The 23,980-nt window shown below is 44.0% G+C and overlaps 2 protein-coding genes across 4 annotated transcripts in view; one reads left to right on the top strand and one right to left on the bottom strand.

Moving 5' to 3' along the window:
• Positions 1 to 3,387, bottom strand: part of RGS9 (regulator of G protein signaling 9) — a 72,810-nt gene extending 69,423 nt beyond the window's left edge. For both annotated transcript variants that reach the window (XM_073310533.1, XM_073310534.1), the window contains exons 1-2: positions 3,278 to 3,387; positions 1,955 to 2,014 (exon numbers count right to left, since the gene is read on the bottom strand). The gene's annotated coding sequence lies outside the window, so the exon portion shown is untranslated. The remainder of the gene's footprint in view (positions 1 to 1,954; positions 2,015 to 3,277) is intronic.
• A 6,106-nt stretch (positions 3,388 to 9,493) lies between these two features.
• GNA13 (G protein subunit alpha 13) overlaps positions 9,494 to 23,980 on the top strand; it is a 38,234-nt gene continuing 23,747 nt past the window's right edge. For both annotated transcript variants that reach the window (XM_073310539.1, XM_073310538.1), the window contains exons 1-2: positions 9,494 to 9,885; positions 14,522 to 14,748. In XM_073310539.1, the coding sequence (XP_073166640.1) occupies positions 9,603 to 9,885; positions 14,522 to 14,748 (510 nt within the window). In that variant the 5' untranslated portion in view covers positions 9,494 to 9,602. The remainder of the gene's footprint in view (positions 9,886 to 14,521; positions 14,749 to 23,980) is intronic.

Genomic DNA, 23,980 nt, shown 5'->3' with positions numbered 1-23,980 from the left:
CAAAATGACACTTTGTATTTAGATTATTTTTCTTATTATTCATGTAGTACTTCTATATAGGTTTCAGAGGAACAGCCGTGTTAGTCTGTATTCGCAAAAAGAAAAGGAGTACTTGTGGCACCTTAGAGACTAACCAATTTATTTGAGCATGAGCTTTCGTGAGCTACAGCTCACTTCATCACATCACATCATCACATCACATCATCGTGAGCTGTAGCTCACGAAAGCTCATGCTCAAATAAATTGGTTAGTCTCTAAGGTGCCACAAGTACTCCTTTTCTTTTTACTTCTATATAAACACCAGTCCACAGAAAACAAAAAAGACATGGCCTTGCCTTAAAGAGTTCCCAGTCAAAGGGCCCAATCTGGCTCCAACTGAAGACAGTGGCCAAAGGAGCAAGGTAGGGTCCTAAATCAGCCACATACAGGGGGCAACAGTTAGGTTCTAAGGCAGAGATCCACATCCGGCCTGGAGGACCCTCCTGCCCAGCCCCTGAGCTCCTGGCCCGGGAGGCTCGCCCCCAGCCCCGCCCCTGCTGTTCCCCCTCCCCCGCAGCCTGAGCTCACTGCGCTGCCGGCGCAATGCTTTGGGTGATGGGGCTGCAGAGCCAGCCTGACCCGATGCGCTGCGCTGCACGGTGGCGTGGCTGGCTCCAGCTGACCGGCGCGGCTGCTTGTCCCGGTGCTTTGCGTGGTGCTCCAGGCAGCGCGGTAAGGGAGCAGGGAGTGTTGGATAGAGGACAGGAGAGTTCGGGGAGGTGGTCAGGGGCCAGGGGTGGGGATGGGGTCGGGGCAGTCAGAAAGTGGGGAACAGGGGGGTTGAATGGGGGCAGGAGTCCCCGGGGGGCAGTCAGGAAGGAGAGGGGGAGATGAATGGAGCGGCGGGGGGCAGTCAGGGGCAGGGGTTTCAGAAGCAGTCATGGGAAAGGGAGAAGGGGTGGTCTGATGGGGCAGGGGTCCTGGGGGGGCAGTTAGGAATGAGAGGAGGGGTTGGATGGGGCGGTGGGGGGCAGTCAGGGGCGGGGGTTCCGTGGGTGGTCAGGGGACAGGGAGCAGGAAGATGGATGGGGTAGGGGTCCCGGAGGGGCCATCAAGGAACAGGGGGGGTTGGATGGGGCAGGAGTCCCGGGGGGGGGCATCAGGGGGCGAGAAGCAGGGGGAGTCGGATAGGGGGCGGGGACCGGGCCATGCCTGGCTATTTGGGGAGGCACAGCCTCCCCTAACTGGCCCTCCATACAATTTCCAAAACCCGATGCAGCCCTTAGGCCAAAAAGTTTGCCCGCCCCTGTTCTAAGGGCTGCAGCCTCGCAAACACTTAAGCATGTGAGTAACTTTACTCATGTGAGTAGTCTCATTGAGGTCAAGAGATCTAATGCTGTGAGTAAAGTTACTCATGTTTAGAAGACTGGAGCATAAAATCATGAAGGGATAATGCTAGTGAAATCAACACGTTTCTAGAGGGCCTGATCCTGTTAAGATGCTGCATGTTTTCAATGCCACGGAAGTTAACAGGGGTTGATAGAAAGTGATCCTTGTAGGATCAGGCTCTTAGGGCTGTGTCTTAGCTGACCTCAGTAGTGGTTGTGCCTCAGGAGAGGGGAGGGAAGGGAAGGAAAGGGACCCAAAGAAGATGGTGGCCAGCTGAGTACTTAGAACAAAAGAAAAAGTGCAGAGCAGTGGAGTCATAGGGACAAAACATGGGGACCCCAGGCAAAGCCCATTCCGAGATCATGGCAAGGGAGTCAGCGGATGCCACCAAGGGAATTCTGTCCAATGCATGCATGCATAAGCACTCCAAAAAAGGCCCTACAATCACAGAGTCTCCTCATGATTGAGCTGCCTCCTCAGGGACTGATGAATGGGTGAATGGTGTCTGACTGACAGCATTGCAGACTAAAATCCTTCATTTATCCAGGCAGGCACAATGGAGCAATAGTCATGCAGACTTCCTCACCTCTCCCGAGTGACGCACTTCAGCCCGAGTGATGCACCTTCAGATCAGGAGGGACAGCATCTGCGGGTGAGACAGAGGTGAGACCTTGGTGCTACACGAAAACAATAATTGTACCAGGTTTCATATCTAATACATTTCACAGAAACGCCTGCCATCCATGAGGCCATACACCCCAATACAAGCCACACACACACTCACCACTCACATGTGCACTCATCCATACATATAACACATACACCAAGCACATGTACCTGTATACACTCACCATAGACACAATCACTCACACCACGCCATGTGTGCATACACCCACATACACACTGCAAAAGCATGTACATATACGCACAGGAATGAATACACTATGCACACACACCTTTGCATGCACTCACAGACATAGTGCACCCCCACACACATATCATATATGCAGGTGCCCACACACCATACATGTGGATGCATCTACAAAGAGACCAAGCACATGCATACACTATACACACATCACATGCACACCAAACAGATGCGCATATACACTACGCTACAGTCAAACACATCTCGGTGACACATTTTCATGGCACTTTCAACATTACACATTTTTGTGATTTGCAGGACATCACGGCTCCTATGCTTCAGTAAAGTACATTGGCTCTGAACTCATTGCAATGTTGTCTCTCCATTAATAGCCTAAAGGCATTAATGACCTCCTCAGTTGCATTGCAGCTCTTCGGAAGCATCTGAACGAGCAGGCTTTCTTCCATATCCTGTCTCTACTCATGAAGATTACCACATGAATTGCCTCCCTTTTGCGTGTCTCCCAACCACATGACAGTCAACACCCTTGCTTTACAGGAGGTTTTCTTCTGGAATTCTCTGCTTCCTGCTGCTGCATGATTTAATGATTATCAATGACATCTGTAGTTCTGCCTGCGAATGCCAGGGGTAATAGATCTCTGGCTTCAGGGCATTAGCTGATTGTCACGGGGTTCAGGAGGGATTTTTTTCATCCATTTTCATCCTCTCACAATTGAATTGTCTCGTTGTTTTTCCGAAAGGAGTTCATCCAACTGGCGATCCTCAGGAGTTGACAAAGGTAATGACAGAAAATCTAGCAGCACAGAAATCTCCTGAGGGCAATCAGCAGGAGAAGGAAAGGACTTTGAGTAGACTCATGCCTGGTCTACACCTAAAACTTAAATCAACCCAGCCACACTGTGAAATTTCACACCCTGTGTGATATAATTAGGTCGACCTAACCCCCGGTGTAGACGCAGCTAGGGCAATGGAAGAATTCTTCTGCCAATCAAGCTACAGCCTTTCGGAGAGGTGGATTACCTGCATGGATGCAAAAACTCCTTCCGTGGATGTAGGAAGCATCTACATGACAGCTCTACTGCTGCAGGGCCATGCCTGTGCCACTCCAGCCGCTCTAGTGTAGACATGCCCTAGATGAAATGGAAGAATAGTTGTCTAGTTATTTCAAGGACTATAGTTAATGGAAATGATCTGGTTTCCTCTACAGGAAGGGAGATACTTCAGGCGTGTTCTGTGCCCGTACATACGTAAATAGATAGAGCTAGAGCCACAAAGGAACATAGCTGCTGCAGCACACAACTTTTAGGTGTGGAGTCCACAGCCCCAAGCTAGGCACCCAGGCTCCCTATACCCTGCATGGAGAGAACTAGGAGCCTAAGAATGTGCTTCACAAAAGCCAGTGTGCTTGCTGAGTGGGGAGCTGCCAAGGCTAGCCAGAAGGAAATGCCAAGGAGAGCGGTGTTGCCTTCTGTGACGTAGGTGCCTACTTCCGTTCCAGAGGAAGGCATCGGTCTCTGTTTGGGATTCTGAGCTGTGAACCCTCTTCTGGGGTTGGGCACCTAAGCTGCTAGTTCCCCTCTTCTAATGTTTAGCCCCGTGGCTAGAGAACTTACCCAGGATTTGGAAGACTGGGGTTTAATTCCCCCTCTGCTTCACGCGGAGAAGAGATTTGAAACTTGGGTCTCTCTCTTCCCACGTGAGCGTCCTAACAACTAAGCTATGGGGTATTCTGGGCCATGTCTCTTTCAGTATCCTGTTGAAGCTTTTCAACTGTAGATAAACAATTGCATGTTAATTGGCACAGAAGAACTGGAACCTCCCCCCTTTTCTCCCTGCCCTGGTGAGTCCACTAAGAGCAGGACAAGAAATAATCAGTTTAGTTTGCAGCAAGGGAGATTTACGCAGCATATTAGGAAAAACTGTCTAACTCTACAGATAGTTCAGCTCTGGAACAGGCTATGTAGGGAGCTTGTGGAATCCCCATCACTGGAGATTTTTAAGAACAGACTAGCAGGGATGGTCTAACGTGTGAATTTAAACTGATATGGTCATACAACCCCCCTTGTAAACACTTTCATTCCAGTTTGAGAGACAGTGAGAGAGAGAGAGAGAGTGTGTGTGTGTGTGTGTAATATCTCTATTCGTATAATGGTACAATTGGTAAAACTTTCCCATAGACAAGATCTAAGGCTTTGTTTCAAGGAGACAGAGAAGCAAACAAGCTGGTGGGAGAGTTGTTATGCCAAATGGTGTAGGACGAAACTTGAGTAGCTAGGGAGTTTTCATCCCTGGTATTAAAAACAATGGTCCAGTTAAAGTCCTCTGAACAAAAAATAAAACCTTAGAATGTACTTATCATGCACGCTCCTCTGAAGTGCAACAGCAGCTAGGAGTTTTTGGAACATGACACTAGAATGAGGAATCCAAGGAGATTCAGGCTTCCGCTGTGATGTTTACACAAGGATGGGGATGGGAGGGAAACAAAGAGGAAATGGAACATTTCGTTCTTTATTAGCATTTTATCAAAAATGGAGAAAGGGCTTTAACATCTTTAAGACTTGGTTATTAGCTCACATTACTGGAATGGTCCCCATTTATGGATGGAAACCCTACAACTGCTAGGTGGAGTGGTTAGTATAGACTCAAGGGAGTGCAGAGTTTGCAATCACATATTTGATCTGCCTCAGCTTTGGTCATGGTCATTTTTCTTGATCATCTGTGCATCACAATGGGAATTTAAGCTAACCTACCAACATATGGCCAGTTCCTCAAGTGGTGCTACTATTCAATTGACTTGGAGGGAGGTATAACAGCTTTACACCAGCTGAAGATCTGGCCCAAAAGGTTAACGGGCAAAAAGGTCAGTCATCTTTTTCTTACAGGTTTCAGAGTAGCAACCGTGTTAGTCTATATCCGCAAAAAGAAAAGGAGTACTTGTGGCACCTTAGAGACTAACAAATTTATTTGAGCATAAGCTTTCGTGAGCTACAGCTCACTTCATCGGATGCATTCAGATGCATTCATCGGATAGCCCACCTTGATTATCACTACAAAAGGTTCCCCACCCCACTCTCCTGCTGGTAATAGCTCACCTTACCTGATCAATCTCCTTACAGTGTGTATGGAAATACCCATTGTTTCATGTTGTCTGTATTTTCCACTGAATGCATCCGATGAAGTGAGCTGTAGCTCACGAAAGCTTATGCTCAAATAAATTGGTTAGTCTCTAAGGTGCCACAAGTACTCCTGTTCTTTTTCTTACAGTTTCACTAGTGGCATATTTTGGGTCGTATTGCTCAAACATATACACAAAAATAATATTGTTCAAATGCATGCACACACTGGTCAATCACACACAAACAAAACAAAAACTGAGCTACATGGTGCCATTTTTACAGTTACTTGTCATTTTTGGATCAGTCATATTCCTTAAAGGCACACACACAAAGAAAACTCATATCACAGTAAAACAAACAGAGATGCATGGGTCGTCTAACTCAGATACATGCAAGTGCACATCCATACACACCTCACATCACTCAGACATGGTTATATACAGGTCATTTTACAGAAACCCACTCACTGATTATATCAACCATTCCTTTTCTCTATCCTTTCCCCATCCCCTCATCCCTAACTTGGGCATCCAGCACTTTTTCCTCTTTCAATACTTTTCTGCCTTTTGTTCTCTTGATAATATTTTAGGTTCGAAAAAGAAAAAAAAAGGGAGGCGGGGGGAGAAACGGTTGTGGAATTGTGACTGAGATTTCATGTAGGGGAACTTTGGCAGTTTATTGGAAAAACTATTTCCTTTAAATCAATACTTAAAAGTATCAAAGTTCACATTCCAGAATACTGGGTATGGGCTGCCCGGAAGTCTTGCAGTAAGTTTATCAGTGTTAGATTCCGTAAATACTAAGGATTAGATTTTATCAGTAAATGTCAGTAAACATTGTCCGAAGAGCCATGAATTTTGGGTGCCTAGTTTTCTGAGTGCTCCTTTTGAGCCTGCTGGTAAACAGCACAGAGACAAGGAAGGCGTACATGGTTGTTTAGTAGAACAAGATAACAAAAAACCCATTCCAGAGAAAGGGAAATGAGTATAAGGCACTATGCTCAAAAGAAGTTAGGCTTCTAACTTCCACTGAAATCTTTGGAGGATTCAGCCCTTCCTGCCTGTCAAGCAAGCTATTCACCTGCACTTAAAAATCTTGCATTCATTTTTAAATGAAGATGGTTGAGCCAGAGTCCCTAGTTCTGAAAGTCACAACTGCCACCACGTATCCCCTGCACTTGTAATAGCAATATCATTCTCCCAATCTGATTTTCCCCTCGCCAGAATGGATTACCATCTCACAGAAGACAATTTACTCGGAGGGGAAATAGAAATAGTTGTTTTAACAATAAAACTAGCAATTCAACCCTGCTCCCCAACTCCATCAGAGAGAAGAACCAGGCCTCTGCACTGCCCTTCCAGGGGGATCTCACAGACTGTTTCACTCTCTGTCTAGTTCTCCATGGTTCTGTTGGTCTCATCATTTTCCTTCCTCTCTCGCTTTGCACCACTTCACTTTCCCATCCCTGACCCTGTGTTCATCTCACAGTTAGTCCTGCAGCCTATTGGCTGTTCCTCGCTGCCTGTTCCCCAACTCCCTGTCCTGCTCCAGGGGGTCAAACTGCTGAAACGACACTTCTTTCAGGCTCCGTCTCTCTCCAGCTGCCCTCTCTCAGCTGTCCAGTTCTGACTGTCACCATCCAAGTGTCCATTTCCAGCAGTCACTCTCAGCTCCCCAGACCCTACTCACATTCCCAATCCCAACTGTCAGGCACTCTACATTTCCAGCTGTCACTCCTCAACTGCCAGGAAAGCCTCCAAAGCCTTCTAACCACAATGTTACTTACCCCTCTTCTTTTATTAAAGTGACTGTCACAGACAGACAATATCCTGGAATATTGCGGACAAAGCTGAGTTTGGCCCCCAGTGTTTTGAAATCATGCTCCTTCAAACCATCACAGACTAAGAGCTGCCCGGCATATTGTGTTTAAATGCTCAAGAGAGATTTGCATTTACAGATACAAATAAACCCCTGAACTGTTCCATCATACGTTTGATGTACACACTTCCATAGGTGCTGGAACTAGGGATTCTGGCGCAACCCCTGGCTTGAAGTGGTTTCCCTCATATACAGGGTTTACAGTTTGGTTCAATGGCTCTCAACACCCTTACTATATAAATTGTTCCAGCACCCCTACACATTTCTGATTCTAATTATCCCCATTCCCTAATTAATTCCCTATTTATGAGTGACACCACCTGCTCCATTATGCCTAAGCAAACACACTGAGCAAGATTCCCTGGACCATTATGTTCCCTTTGTTCTGGCCTGGGGGAGTGAAAACTAATTGTATCTCCCCAGCAGGAATAGAGTTGATGTAGTGGCTCCTACACCGTCCCCTTCATGTGTAAGGTCAGAGCATGTTTTGCTATGAGTATCCTGAGCTGGTGGATAGTGCCACCCAAGATGCTGTAACCTTTAGCAAGACCAGACCTGGGGGAAAGGAAAGCTGGGCAAAGTAACTTGCTCCCTGGTAGCATTTCTTCTGCTGTATCAACTGCATCTCAGCTGCAAAAGAAAATCTGCCACTTATTTTAATGTAGCAGTTATTATCAGAAAAGTGACTGTAAAAACAGCATCTTCTTACTCCACAGATCTGCTGTCTCTATCCTAATCTGCAAAAAGAAAAGGAGTACTTGTGGCACCTTAGAGACTAACCAATTTATTTGAGCATGAGCTTTCGTGAACTACAGCTCACTTCATCAGATGTTTACCGTGGAAACTGCAGCAGACTTTATATACACACAGAAATCATGAAACAATACCTCCTCCCACCCCACTGTCCTGCTGGTAATAGCTTATCTAAAGTGATCAACAGGTGGGCCATTTCCAGCACAAATCCAGGTTTTCTCACCCTCCACCCCCCCACACAAATTCACTCTCCTGCTGGTGCTAGCCCATCCAAAGTGACAACTCTGCTTACTTTACTGAGTTGATTCATGTTTAGTCCTATAAGATGTGTTAGATCTGAAGCACTAAAGGGGAACTAGTATACATTTTGGTCTGGCTAATGTAACTGCAACAGAATTGCCAGATAAAATGTATTTGCAAAATATTACTGAAACGTGTGGACAGAACCCATTTTGACATTCTGATCCCAAACTGAGTTTGCAGTACTGGATGTTACAAAAAAAATCTTACTTGTAAATTGAAGATGTTTAATATGGAATCATAGAGACACCAAAAACAAAAGTAAACAGGAAAAAAAATGGAGCCACATGATACCATTTTCCCAATGACTTGTCTCTATTTGGTTCAAAACGTTAGAAACTTTCCCACCCCACAAAAAGTCCATTTCTGAGTCTTTCCAAGTCCCAAATGACGCTGTTACTACAGCAGCAAAATTAACCTGAAAGGGCAGCAGAATCCAGCAAAACAAGAGAAGGGTGAATATGCAGGCAGGCCTTTGGAGAGAAATGTGGGGCTCCACGTCACAGGAGCCCCATGCCCTCCCAGTTACAGACACAGCGGAAGTCCCCACGAGCTCCGCTGCTGGTACAATTGTCCCCTCTTCGTTCCTCACCCCCCATCAGCCCTCTGCACACCTGTATACATGCACGAATGCCCGTGTGTGCAAATCTACATGGGCGTGAGCGAACGGGTGTGTTTGCACACATGCACGCGCACCTGGTGAGGTCAGTCTGGGTGCCACACAGGGGCACGTACACGTAGCAGCCCCGCCGCGGCCTGCCTGTGCAGGGGGCCCACGCTGCCCGTACGCTGCGCGTGCTGCGGCACGATGGGCGCGAGCAGCCACGGTGCACGCGCCACCGGAGAGCGCATGCGCAGACAGAGGCGCGCGGCCGGCCGCTGTTTAAGGCCGAGTCGCCCCCCGCCCCAAATACCCTGGATTTCGCGACGTCCCCCCATAGCTCCTGCAAATGGCGGAGCCGGCCCGGAAGTTCCGGCAGCCCCACGCCCCGCGCAGTAGGTCCCTCAACCCCGCCCAGGTGCGCACACAGCCGAGATCCAATCGCCGGCTGTCACGTGATAGGGCTGGGTCGCGGGGACGGGGGGCGGGAAGGCTACGCACGTGACGTCGGGCCGTCGGCGGACAGGGCAGCACCGTCACGTGACGGGTGCGAGCGACGGCCCTCCCGCCCCTCGCGGTCACGTGTCTCGTGGTGGGCGGCGGCCTGTGAGGCGCATGTGCAGCCGTCCGCGCCGAGGGGGCCGCTTGGGCTGCAGCTGCGGCGCGGGGCGGCCGCTCCCTGGCAGTGTTTGCTAAGATGGCGGACTTCCTGCCGTCGCGCTCCGCGCTGTCGGGCTGCTTCCCCGGCTGCCTGCTGACCAGCACCGAGGCCGAGCAGCAGCGCAAGTCCAAGGAGATCGACAAGTGCCTGAACCGCGAGAAGACCTACGTGAAGCGCCTCGTCAAGATCCTGCTGCTGGGCGCGGGCGAGAGCGGCAAGTCCACCTTCCTGAAGCAGATGCGGATCATCCACGGGCAGGACTGGGACCGGGCGGCCCGCGAGGAGTTCCGCGCCACCATCTACAGCAACGTGATCAAAGGTGGGCGCGGGGCCGGGCTGCGGGGCCGGGCGCCGCGGCCGCTGGGCCGGGAGAGGGGGCGGGGCGAGGCCGGGGACCGGCGAGTGGCCCCCCGGGGACGCTGGCCTGGTGTGGACAGTAGTGGCCGGTGGCGGGAGGGGGGCGGTCTGAGGGGCGGCCGAGAGAGAGAGCGGGCGAGCGCGCGCGCTGGGGCATGGTCTTGGGGGAGGGGGTGTATGGCCCCCAGGGGAAGGAGGAGTAGGCGAGAGAGTGAGGACGGAGGGCTGGGCGGGGGGGGGAGGGACGAGCCGGGAAAGGGGGGGGGTGAAGTAATTGGTCCCCAGGTGTGGGGGTGAGAGCGCGCGCGCGCGGGGCTGTGCCGGGGGCGTGGGGTGGCGGGGAAGGGGGCAGAGAAAGCCTGGTCCGCTATGGCCCTCTGGGGGAGGGCGGTGGGGGTAAGAGAAGAGTGTGGGGAGGCATGCCCCCAGGGAGGGGGCCTAGAAAGCACGGGGTGTTGGTGGGACAAGAGAGCATGGACTGTCGGGGACATAGTTCTGAGGGAATGAGAGAGCATTGGAGTGGGGGGGCACAGGCACCCCACCTTCTCTGGGGGTCGTGAAGAGCCTTTACTAGACTATTACCTTCCTCAGACTTGTCCAAGAAGCAGCCCTGTTTCTTACTATGTAATTAATCATTTGCTGCCTGATCAGCGTGGTTATTTCAGTCACTTCACACTTTTATACAACCCAGCGCTAGTTTAGGCAATAACCACTGAGGAGAGAGTCTCTTGGCTGGCGGGCCACCCTACAGGAAGTAGAGGTAGCCTGGTCTGTAACCAGTGATGTACAGTGTTCTCTTCTGTAAGGCTCAGTATTGAGGGACTTCAATTTATTGTGGAGCATTTTCCTAGCTTTATTTCCTAGCTTTATTCACATATACAAAAACTTCATTCCGTCAGGCTTCAGCACTTCATAGTAAGGTGTCCAATGTGTGAAATAATGGAAGGGAGGAAACAGTGCACTTGAAAGTGTATGTATATGGAAGAGAAGTGTCCTGTGTTTGCGGAGAGGGATTTGCATATCAAATTGATTTAGTAGAGGCAGCATTGCAGTAAATGTGGAAACTTAGACTGACCTAGTTGTTAAGAGAAGCGCACATATTCATCCTGTTCTGTGCCCCCTTCAGAGCCAGAGTGCCATAACTGAGATGTGCATGTGGCTTAAATGAGTGTATCTGATGACTGTTGTCATCCTTTTATTTTTTCTTACCCCAGCCCCTCTACATTGTTATCTTCACTTCTGAATTTCCGATTAGACTGTAAAGTTTTCAAGGCAGACAACAGGGATAAGATTTTCAAAATATATGTGATTTAGGAGCCTTAAGTCCCATTTTCAAAGTGTGCCTGTGATTTAGGAATTAAGTTCCATTGACTTTCAGTAGAACTAGACTATAAGCCTAAAAGTCACTTTTGAAAAAGGGACCTAAACTCCTAAATTAATTACTCAATTGAAAATTTTACCTCTTGTCTTTGTTCCATCATGTGCCTAATATGTGTTCAGGAGCTGAAAAAACTAAGTAATTCTTTCCCTTACCCTGAGCAAATATGTATTGGGCAAATGCTCAAGGCAGAGTTCTGTTTGTAAATTAAGGTGGTTCTACTGCTGTAAAACAGTATGCAAATAAGGATTGCAGATTAATCTTCTCATACTTTCATTTTCTTTCCGTTTGCCAGTCTGGAAGGTATAGTTAAGTGTTACCTGAAGAGAACAGACATTTTAATTTTATCATGAGGGTGATATACAGACATTTTTCTTATAAAAGTGGTTCTCACATCAAGATATTTTTGATCCCATGTGCCTGTCCTGTACTTGCGTCACCATGCTGATTTCCTCTTTTCAGATTTTCTCCTATCAGTAAATCTAGTGGTAGCATTAATCTCTCAATCATGTTGTTTTTTACTGATACTGCCTAGATGGATTTTAAAAGGTCAAATATTAAACTAGTAAAAGGTAAGAGTAGGGAAGTAGCGTGTGCATAATGGCACTAACCATGATTAGTTATTGTGTAGATTTAATCAAAGCAGAGTATCTTTAAGCACAGAAATCTACATTTTATGAAGTGTTGATTAATGTCACATTTGTAAACGTGTTGACCAATGTTATCCCTGAAATCTATAATTTCAGTGTTGCTGCTGTCTTTAGGCATAGCTAAGGGAGGTTTTGGAACAAATTGATACATTAAACTGTAATAAGTCACCAGGACCAAATGGTATTCACCCAAGAGTTCTGAAGGCACTCAAATGTGAAATTATAAACTACTAATTGTGGTATATATTGTTTACCTATCCTCCAGTCATCTGAGGCTGATGTAATGTAATACCAATTTTTAAAAAAGGCTCCAGAGGTGATCCTGGTAATTAAAGGCCTGTAAACCTAACATCAGTACCAGGCATATTGGCTGAAACTATAGTAAAGAGGAGAATTATCAGATCTATAGATGACACTTCCTCAACATACTGTGTTCATCACAGCTCTTGTAAAGGGAAACCATGCCTTGCCAATCTATTAGAATTCTTGAAGGGAGTCAAAAAGCATATGGACAAGGGTGATCAAGTTGATATAATGTCCTTGGACTTTTCAGGAAGCCTTTGTTCCATACCAAAGGCTCTCGAGCAAAGTAAGCTGTCATGAGATGAGGGAAGGTCCTCTCAGGATCAATAATTGGTTAAAAGATAGGAAACAAAGGGTAGGTATAAATGGTCAGTTTTCACAAGGACATAGGTAAATAGCAGGGACCCGCAAGGATCTGTACTATTCAGTGCTGTTCAACATATTCATAAATTATCTGGAGAAGGGAGTGAGCAGTGAGGTGGCAAAATTTGCAGATGATACAAATTTACTCAAGATAGTTATGCGCAGAGCTGACTGCAGAGAGTTACAAAGCAATCTCATTAAACTGTGTAACTGGGCAAGAAAGTGGCAGATGAAATTGTGTTGAGTACAAAGTAATGCATATTGGAAAACATAATCCCAATTATATGTAGAAAATGATGGGATCCATCTTAGCTGTTATCACTCAAGGAAGAGATCTTGGAGTCCTCATGGTTAGGTCTCTGAAAGCATCTGTACAGCAGCAATTGAAAAAGCTAACAATGTTAGGAACCATTAGGAAAGAGATAAGACACACAATATCAGAATGCCACTGTATAAATCCATGGTACCCTGACACCTTGAATACCGCATGCAGTTCTGGTTGCCCCATCTCAAAAAATTTATTGGAACTGGGAAAAGTACACAGAAGGGCAACAGAAATTATTAGGGCGATGGCACAGCTTCCATATTAGGAGAAATTTAAAAAAAATGGGACTTTTCAGTTTGGAAAAGTGCCAACCGAGGAGGGATGTGATAGAGGTCTATAAAATCATGAATGGTGTGGAGAAAATGAATAAGGATATGTTTTACCTCTTCACATAACACAAGAACCAAGGGTCGTCCAGTGAAATTAATGGTCAGCAGGTTTAAAACAAAGATAAGGAAGTACTCCTTCACACAGCCCACAGTCAACCTGTAGAATTCTTTTCCAATGAATGTTGTGAAGGCCAAAAGTATAACTGGGTACAAAAAAAATTAGATAAATTTATGGAGGATTGGCCCATCAATGGCTGTTAGCTAAGATGATGAGCGATACAACCCCATGCTCTGGGTGTCCCTAACCCTCTGACCTCCAGAATCTCGGGCTGGATGACAGAGAGTGGATTATTGTTCTGTTTCTTCTGATGATTGTTCTGTTCTGTTCCCTCCGAAGTGCCTGGCATTTGCCACTGTTACAAGACAAGATATTGGCCTTTATGGGCAATTGGTCTGATCTGGTATGGCCGATCTTATCTACCAAGTGTATTACAATATATGGAAACAAGGAGATGCTTTAAAGCAGGATACTAGAGACTTCACTGTATTCTGAAATGGTGCTCAGCATAACTAATTTATAGGCCTGAAATCTTGGGCTCTTGCCAGGTAAAGTCAACTGCCATAAACTGGGTTTAGAGTTTTGACAAGTGACAAATAGGCCTTGTAAAGTGACAAAGTCAGTGAAGTAATATCTTTTATTGGACCAACTTCTGTTGGTGAGAGACACAAGCTTTCAAACTTATACAGAGCTCTTCTTCAGGTCTGGAAAACTAATTCAGTGTCCCTTGTCTGTCTGTCTGACGGAAGTTGGTCCAGTAAAAATGTTACCTCATCCAAGTTGTCTCTTAATATCCTGGGACCAACATGGCTACAACACTGCATACAAATAGGCCTTGTGACATTTTTCATTTACCAACTTAGATTGCTTACTCTGTCCTTTAGAATATTCTTTACGATCCAGACTAATCATAATACAAGATAAAAAAAATCCTTGTAATATGGACCTTACAATATTCCTGGTTCTGTTCTTCATAAAGATCTTAGTGTTCTGATTGCAGATATTGACAGCTTTCATATTACCCTGAGATACAGAGCATTAATAGCTAGGATCCCAGCCCTGCAAATACTTACAACATAATGCATACGGTTACATATTTTTTAAGTCTTTGCAAGTTCAGGGCCTAGTGTAATAACTAGACATGGCAGCTCTTGGAAGTATCTAATCACGGCACTTTTCCATTTTTTTCAAGGTGTGAGAGTCCTCGTAGATGCTCGAGAGAAACTTCATATTCCCTGGGGAGATCCTGCCAACCAGAATAATGGGGATAAGATGATGGCTTTTGATACTCGGTCAACAATGGTGGCACAAGGGATGGTGGAGACTCAGGTTTTTTTACAGTACCTTCCAGCAATAAAATCACTGTGGGCAGATAATGGAATCCAGCATGCCTATGACAGACGCAGAGAATTCCAACTGGTAAGCTGTGGCTTTCTTAATATTGTCAATGAAATCTGTATGATGCATTGTTCCTGTATCACTTTTCAGTAAACACTAATTTAAATCTGCCTCCTTCAGACTGTTATCGTTGATGTATATTATGAGGCCTACCTAAAATACTAGCCCATGGAACTGCAGATTAGTTATCTTTTACTTTTAACCAAGAAAGATAGATCGAGCTGAAACAAAACATAAGGAAGTATTAGTCCCCACTTTGCGGATCAGAGAGGTGAAGCTCAGTAAGGTTGACTTGCCTGTTGGTCATGCTCTGAGTCTGTAGCAGACTTAGAAATTGAATCTGAACGGTTTGTCTCATTCTAGTGCCTTAACTGCAAGACCATTGTTCCTCTTTGGTGTATTGAAACTTTTTAGAAATGATGTGGAGGAGAGAATTAATACCTAGTATTTTATGTGATTATTCTCCCTTTTAAAAAAAAGTGCTGTTATACACTTGATTTTATTAGAAAAAGGGTTTTTAAAACTCTCTTCTCTATTCCAGTCTGAAAAATCGTGCAAGAATTCCCTCTATACGTTTCCTGATTAATTTCATGAGTGTGTTGTTTTCATGTGATTAACTATTTTGTTTTGTTGAAGTTCAGTTGGAGATATGGACTTCTAGTTGAATAGATTGATTCTAGGATGGGTAGGTGTTTGTGTGGGATGGCAAAAGACACAGGGTGTTAACCCATTGGAAGTTACTTTTTTTTTTAATGTAAGTGATATGGAAAAGAGATACAAAAAATTGTCATGTCTTTAAATGAGGAAAAGCCCGGTCCTGATTGAAAATCAAACTCTGTCATAGAATGACATTAAGGTGATTTTCCTAAATAGTGTAAGTTCTGATAAAACTTACAAATTCACAGTTTTTATTTGTAACCTTGATCTCTTCTAAAATACTTTTTAGAATGCATGTGAATTTATCTAGTGTTGCATGCTTGGTAACAATGGGCTTCCATGTCTTCACTTGCTAAGTAATAACTGTGTAGTTGAGATTGCATTGTGTATCCCATGTAATTCTCTGCTTAGTTTTGCAGTTCTCAAACTCTGGATTTATCTCCAGAGATAACATGCTTGTTAACAGCAAAAATGTTTTAAATAAATATATAGAGGTGAGAAATAATAGACCTCAACCCTGTTGTTCCTCTGCAAATTTGTGTACACAGTCAATCCCTTACCTCTCTAAAAGTGCAAAGTTTCAAAAAGTTCAATGAACAGAAGATTGTTGGGTGTGAAATAGATCTGGACAAGGAGAAAAAGTCTGGAGATAAATTTGAGAAGGGGAGGGACAGGCAGTAGAAACAAAAGTGAAACTGTTTGAGGAACATATTCCAGAAATCTTGAGGTCTTTCTGAGTGTAGCCTTCACTGATTTGAGATCTACCATACCATTCTCTCACTAGAAGGGAAATCCTATAATGGCAGCATGACCATAAGAGACCCAGTTTGGGAATATTTTAATGAGGTTCCTCTATCTGTGAAGAATATGTATTAAGGTTATAACAACCAACAAGAATGCATTTTTATGTAGAAATCCATGATTAAATAGTCTTCCTAACTAGTGATTTAAATCAAATCCACCCTGGTTGTGACATGTGCACAGTTTTGTTTTGAGTAGGAGCTAGAGTGGTGCACTCTTCTAAAATTCACCAGAAAGACTGATTAAACCGTCCCCAAATTAGAATCTGTATGAATGTTCATCTGTTAAAGAGGCTACATTTCTGGCCTAACAATCTGTATTTTTAAAAGTAAGTTATAGCAACTGCCTTGACTGAATTAAGACTTCAAACTTTTGTTTATACTTGTATTGCTTATTGCCAAAGTTATTTAGAAAAATCTTGTTCCAATGTGTGTATGCCAAGTTGTAAACGTGAACCTAGCTAAATATCACAATATTGAGTGCAGTGTGTATGGTCATGGTATGCAATCGTATAAGGAGACATGGTTCTTGCCTCAGGATCAAGATCAGCTCTGTCATGTGCCAATGGATGATATGCCATCTTGGTAAATTACAGATTTTTGCTGTGTCATTGCTGAAAGGCTTTGTAGAGGTCTTTTTAGTGGGTTTGATTGAAGAGGAAGGTTGTTCAAGCATGTGGCATGGTGTGGGAGGAAGATATGGAAGGGTTGTGTAGGAGGGTGTCTCAGGAGTAACTTAAGGCAGTGAGAGGGAGAATGTGAAGACATGAGTAGAGAGGTAGACAGATGAGTTTTACAAGGCCTTGGAAGTAAGGACTAGAAACTTGAACTTGATGGGAGTGTGGGATGAAATGCATACAAGAAACATTGGCACTTGTCAAATTGTGAGGTGAAAAAGGCATGGGCAAAGGCTGTTGTGAGGGGGTGAGATGACAGCGCTGGAAAAGTTGGATTTTTGGAGATGTAGAGGTAATGACAGGATTTGGTGAAAGTGGAGGAGAAAGGAGTGGAATATGACAGTTTGAGGTACTGTAGTGAAAGTTTAAAGGTCGTGAACAAAGTTTTCAAGAGAAGATGGGGGTTCAGTTTTCATTGCCCTGAATTTCAGGTGGTATAGGAACAACAGTCAGGTGGAGATATTGCAGGTGTCACTATGAGACTGGACAGAAGGAAAAGGGTTAGTGAATAAGAATGGAGTCATCCATGTGGACGTGGTAAGCTGGAACTATGGGAGTGGATGAAATTTGTGTGCATGAAGGCAGAAGAAACAGACTGAGAGCAGAGCAGTGAATGAGAGCAGTGAAGATTGCCCAGAGAAAAGGGTGGAGGGGAGATATCAACTGATTTAAGTGACAGAATGTGGAGAGTGAGTACTGAGAAGAAAGGCAGGTTGAGAATGTCGTCAGAGGTACACCTCAAACTAGTTTACAACAGTAGAAGAGCTCTTATGAGAGAACATTGAGTTTGTCCTTATAACAAATTGATGAAACATGGCATTGAAGAATCAACTTAACCTTACTTATAGCAGTGCTGGTGGGATGCTAAAACTCAGTTGCAGCTTCTTAATAAGAGGCCGGGTTACTCTGTGGAATTGATGACTTCTAATCCCTGCTCTGCCACTAATTGGTGTGGTCTTGAGCAAACCCTTAACTGGGGTTTCTCAAGCTGCAAAATGGGGCTGTTACTTGCCTACTTCACAGAGGTGCTTATCAGTTAACATTTGTACGGTGCTTTGAAGATGGAAAGAGCTATGTAATACTTAGCACTTTTAGAATGACTATAATCCTTCAAGCAAAAAAACTTCATTTAAAAAACAATTCAGGCTGTTCAAATGATTAATCCACTAACACAGTTTATAAAGCCAGGAAATTCCTAGTTAACTTCTCAGCCATTCCTTGCCTTCATCACATTCCCTTCCCACATCCACCACACTCATGCCACCTCCTCCCTCTGCTCAAACCATGCAATGGTAACTGACCGAAATCATTGGTTGTTGAGAAAACCCACAACATCCCACATTTCTATCACCTAATAAATATTACAAACTTCTGAGCCAATACATTCTATTATAAACTGTTCCCTCTGCCTTCCATGACTCAGGTAAACATAACCAGCTAAAATCTGCCATATACACGAACAGTCTCCTTCAATGCAATACCAAGTCAACATTCCAGTCAGTTACAAAACCTTCCTTTAACCACTCCACCTGGAGGGAGTGAAATTTGCAATGTTTTGTGTGGAGGTGGAGGGAGGAAGCATGTGTTCTTGTGGGTGATAGATGTGGAAGAGGTAATGTGGAGAAAGTGAAATTATAGTTCTAGATTGCAAGTGGTGGCTGACACTTTAACTAGGGATTTCCTGGCTTTTATGCTTGTGTTGGTGGAATATTTGCTTGTTCAATTTAAACTGTTTGCTCTTTTCTTTGGGGCTCTCTTTAAAGTTACTGGCAGTTGAAGAGGAAATGTCTTGTGTTGTCTTGCTTTTATTACTAACAAAGGTGCTTCTGTGCAAGAACACAGGTGGGAGAGAAGGAGCGAGTACATGCTAGTAGAAGGATCCCAGGGCAGGTTAAGGGAAAAGCAAGCTCCTAGCATGGTGACGGAAGTACTCTGGTAGGAATATCTCCAGGCAGGATTTCCTTCTAGGATTTTCCCAGTTTTTTTGCGAGATAGGCAGGACCAAGCTGAAAACTCAACTTTTCAGTCCTGTCATTATGTTAACTCAGATCTAAAGGATTTCCATCAGGTGAAGAAATTTTGAGCTGGATTTAGACTTTTGGTATTTCAGCACTTAGTGACGTATCCTTTCCCCATTTTGCATACTTTGAGTGACTATTCACCAACATATCCCTTAATCTGGAGAGGTGATATTTTTGCCCTACTTGTGAGTTATAGGGATTGGCAGTGTGAGGGCTAAACAGTTTTAAATGCATGGATACAGTAATTCCACCTTGGTCTGTGGAATCACCATTTTCAGCTAATATCTGTGTTGAAACAGGATGGAAACAACTGGACGTGCATTTTACCCCCAGATTCCTGTTTACTTGTGGCATTGCCTCTAAAGGAGATCAGATTATAGAAAACAGGAAAAGGCGTGTTCAGTTAGAATCTTTCTTGCTAGTTTTGCTACAGTTTCTCTGTAGCATTACATGCTACAAAGGAGAGGGGAAATTCTTATGGGATATTATCCACACTGAGTTCTCTGCCTGATTCAGTTTATTATGAGGAGATAAAATGTTACAAGTAATCCTGATTCCTGATAGGAGTGTTTCCCTAAATGGCCTGCTGAGAGGAGTGATCAGAACTTACTGTAATTAGTTTTTATGGGACTGGGTTGCTGAAGAGAGTGGTAGTGAGATAAATAACTTCTCTCCTCAAGGTCACTGGCTTGGAAGTTGGTCCAGTAAAAGTTATTACCTCACTCTCCTTGTCCCTCTAATATCCTGGGTCCAGGATACACTACACTACAGGTTGACATTTATGCTACCCGTTTGTGGGGTGGGGGTGGCAGTAAAGATTACATTGACTATAATTCTGGGAGGTGGGGGAGACAATCCACTTCCAAATTGTCTTTCACAATGTCCTTCAGATCTTCAGAAGGGTTTTAAAGTTCTTGAGAATTTGCTACCTATTCTTCCTCTTTTAAAAATAAATTCTGTTGACTTTAAAATATCTCAATTTGATTTTGATTACAGGACTTCACATTTGGGTGAAGTCTAGTTTTAAACAATGTGAAGAGGCCTGAATTTCCATATTAGAGTATTTTGGGCCTCTGGCCAAAAATGCTTGCAATTCTGCAGCCCCTTAATTTCTATGGGTATGTCTACACCACGATATCTGTAGTGCTGCAATTACACCGCGATGGTGTAGCCCCTTACTATAGTAACAAGGTTTTTTCCATCGCTGTAGTAAATCCACCTTCTTGAGGTGGTAGCTAGATTGATGCAATAATTCTTTTGTCGACCTAGTGATGTCTACAGTGGGTGTTAAATCGACATAACTGTATCACACAGTGTGAAATTTTTCACAGCCCTGAGTGACATAACCAGGTCAACTAAGTTTTAGGTGTAGACTAGGCTTATGCAAACAACTAGATACTGATTTTTTTATAACACTTTTATTGATCTGAATAATCTTCATTCTAGTAATACTTCATGCTAATTTAAGTGCCAGCTTTCCTCATTTTTTAGAATGGGGCTAGTTTCCCTTACAGCCATATAAATTCTGCAATAACTCCATTCTGCCACTGCATTCCTCCCTTATCCAACATTCTTTCCTCCTAGTCCAGTGACTTGTTTCTACTTAGCGACAAAATTTAAAGTAATTGCAGAACCCTGGTGTGGTATAGCGCATTTATCATAATGAGAGTTGGTTTTGTTTGCATTGTAGAGCAGTTTATTCTGCAACACATTTCCCGAACACATAGAAAATAAATTTCATGCTGCAAGTTGGTATGTTGTGTTCTCAGCAAGCAGTCATATGCTCCTGGTGGCCTTGTTCATCTTGCACGCTGCCTCTTGTGGTTGCAGTTCTGTACCTAGCTGGTGATGCAACATCTGTTCAGTGTGGTATGTATTTACACCTAGTAGTTCAGTTTCCTTCTGATACATCTGTTCCTTTTGTAAAGGACAGCTGATAAAATGGTTCACATGGAGTTTGGGATTTATTAAATATGGACTATATTTTTGTAGGTATGGACTGGGTATCCAGAATGTTGCAGTTGGCATGCCTCTTCTACACTTGGGGGACACAAGCTCTTTCCAGTCGAGAACACCACTGGCAGCTTGCTAGGGACCTGGGGCACACATTTAATTAGCATATGTGGACTACTTTGTAGGGCATGGTAAACTTCATGGCGAGACGGATGGCCCAGTTGTTGGGGCACTGGCCTGGGATGTGGGGAGACCCAGGTTTAATTCCCTGCTCTGCCACAAACTTTCTGCATCACCAGAGACAAGTCACTTAGCCTCTTTGTGCCTCAGTTCCCCTTCTGTAAAATGGGGGTTCCGGAGAGGAGACAGGCTCCACCAAGATAAAATCCCCAGCCATTGGAACAGCCTGAAAATGACACTCCTTAGTCCAAGTCAGTCATGGATACATTTCCTACAACCTCTTTAATCCAAAAGATATATAACCAATATTTTTTTGCTTTATTAATAAATTCAAAAATGTCATAGTAGCCCAACGATATGAGACCAGGTGCCATTGATAAGTAGTGTGCTTCTGGGCAAGTCACTTGATCAGTTTTTTTAGATTCTCTTAGCATTTTGTCACATAGAAGTGAGAAGCACCAAAAAGTTAACTTGTTATCAAGTCATCCTTGCTAAATCTGGTTATAGAAATGAAATTTGACTGCCCTCTTGATTCTGTGTATATCTGTGCAATGGTCAAAGAGCTTGATCTGAAAGGAAAGGGTTTTTTTAATATCTGCTGGTTAAAGGGATTCTGATGTATTTTCCAGAGCTACCAGTTTACTTGCAGTGGTCATAGTTCAAGGTGTCTCTGCTGTTGATTTCTGCAATAATTATTTCTGCGACCTGTGAAAGCCTGTTGGAGCAGCCTTTTCCACACTCTGCTTGCTGTGCAGTGTTTGAGATGTTGGCATAATAATTCATTGAGAGCTGACTTTCTTATTGGCTACTAAACTTGAAAGTAGAACATGTTGGTACAGGTACCCTGTCTTGTTGGATCACATTGCAGTGGCCAGGGGACTAGATAGTTTGGGGATTTCTAATTGGATAGAGAGCTATATATCTCTAAGTTGTCAGCTGAAATCTAACCCAAAATGGTAACAAAGCTCACTATTGCGCTGGAATAAATTTGGTCTCTGCAGAGTTCTAGTCATTCATGTCAAACAATACCTCACTTGGGAACAAGGTTGTCATTTTCAGCCGAGACCAAGGAATGAAAGGCTGTGGAGAGTGAACCTCCTTTGCATCTGTATAATGATTTCCTTGAGGATTGAGGCAAACCAGCAGGGTCATGTTGGGTTAGCTTGTGCTGCTATTGCCCATGTTGTACCTACTCCATGGATAAATAGGATTCAGGTACTCAAGGCTGTCAAGCTTGCACCTTCTCATGAGCATTGAATTCACAGCGACTACGCTGTCTTACACCTTTGTTGTACACCCAGACTCTACCAGATTCTGTTAGTTTTATTTAAAATGTTCCGTGTTCAGTCAATAACCCTTCTACGAACTTAACATAGCAATAGGAAGTTCTAACTTTGAGCATCTTCCCCAACCCACAAAGCAAGTGTGAGGAAAACATAAGCATGGCTGACCTTACTGCATTATCTAGAAGGAAAGCAGTAGAACAGTTGAAGTGTTGCTGTTGGTTATGGCAGCAAAGTAGCTGCTGCATTTGTTACTAAATAGTTTAATTTACCTAAGCAAACTCTTCTGCTAATTAAGTTTGCATTTGCTGGTCTGTTTACTGATACATTGTGAAATGGCTGAGCATTGGACCCCAGGCACGCTGGAAATACAGAAAGCACTGATCCAGAGCTTGTACTTTTACCAGATTAGTATTACTTGTAACAGTACTGTTAATTTAATACTCAGTATCCAGGGACAAGTTACAACAAAGTCTTACATTATTCTAACAGTAGGCCTCGGTTTACTCTAGATTTGTTTGTCATTAATATGGAGTAATGAGAGGGAAGGATGGGAGAAAAGGATCATGGAACACACACTTCTGCACTGAATGCAAGCAGCTTTGTCAAGTATACGATTGCCAAAATATCATTATTAATGAACATTTGAAGTTAGGAATCTATTCTCCCTACTAAACTAAATTTACCACATTGATAAATGATAAAGCAAACCTTAATTACAGTTGCTGACCGTCCCCTGTGGATGCAGAAAGACCAGGGGTCGGGGGCTTGGCAACTGGAGAAAAGGCCTACGCTATGCAGAAAAGTATTTATCCCTGGAGGTATTGGAACTTATGCCTCTATTGATGACAAATGTTACATGCATCTAAAAAGGGCAAGGAATTTTGAAAGCTAAAGAATTCAAGGTATTTTCTAAAATCTCTTGAAATATCTCATAACCCCTTTGTCCTCTCAGAATCCTGAGCCCATTATAGATTTGGATATTTCAAAGCGAGCAGTCTTGGACTCTAATAAATAGTGAACCCATCCAAATAAAACATGCACTTTCACAGCCTCTTAACCCAGTGCACCATACTTTCTTCAAATTTTTTCCTCTGAATTCATCTGTGGCTGAGACTAAGCATGATAAATTTCAATGGAAAAGGAATTATTTGAGGAAATTATAAGGGAGTGAGCAAAATGGAGCTGGAAACATCACTTAACTAAGGCATCACTAAGGAACTGGAAAGACTCAAATCTCCTTAATGGGCTGCTACAGAATCAGAAATGATATACAGCAAAGTGATAGTCTAATTGTATTGGCATAAACACACCTGAACTTCTGTATTGTATCCCTTCCCTAGTAGTGCCACAGCAATAGTTTGAAGAAAGTGACTAGAATCTTAGCTGTTTGAAATTTGATTAGGAAAACACTGCTTGTCAGAGCACAGATATAATCCTCTACAACTGACTGCTGAGGGGGAGTGGATGCAGAAATTCCAGGAAAGAAAGTGAGAAGCCCTCTGGCAAACTTAATTTAACATCAGATAAAACATGAACAGAATTATGCTCTATTTGACTATCTTACACTGGGTTTCAGATTTTTAATAACGATTGTTTGAACCTCTCTTTCCAAAAGCACAGCTGAATTCTTGTCCTAATACAATGGTTCTCAACCAGGCGTCTGCAGAAGTCTTCCAGGG

Source organism: Lepidochelys kempii, chromosome 14 (assembly GCF_965140265.1).
Source record: "Lepidochelys kempii isolate rLepKem1 chromosome 14, rLepKem1.hap2, whole genome shotgun sequence".
NCBI classification, from domain to species: Eukaryota; Metazoa; Chordata; order Testudines; family Cheloniidae; genus Lepidochelys; species Lepidochelys kempii.
This window is presented reverse-complemented; position numbering and strand designations above follow the sequence as displayed.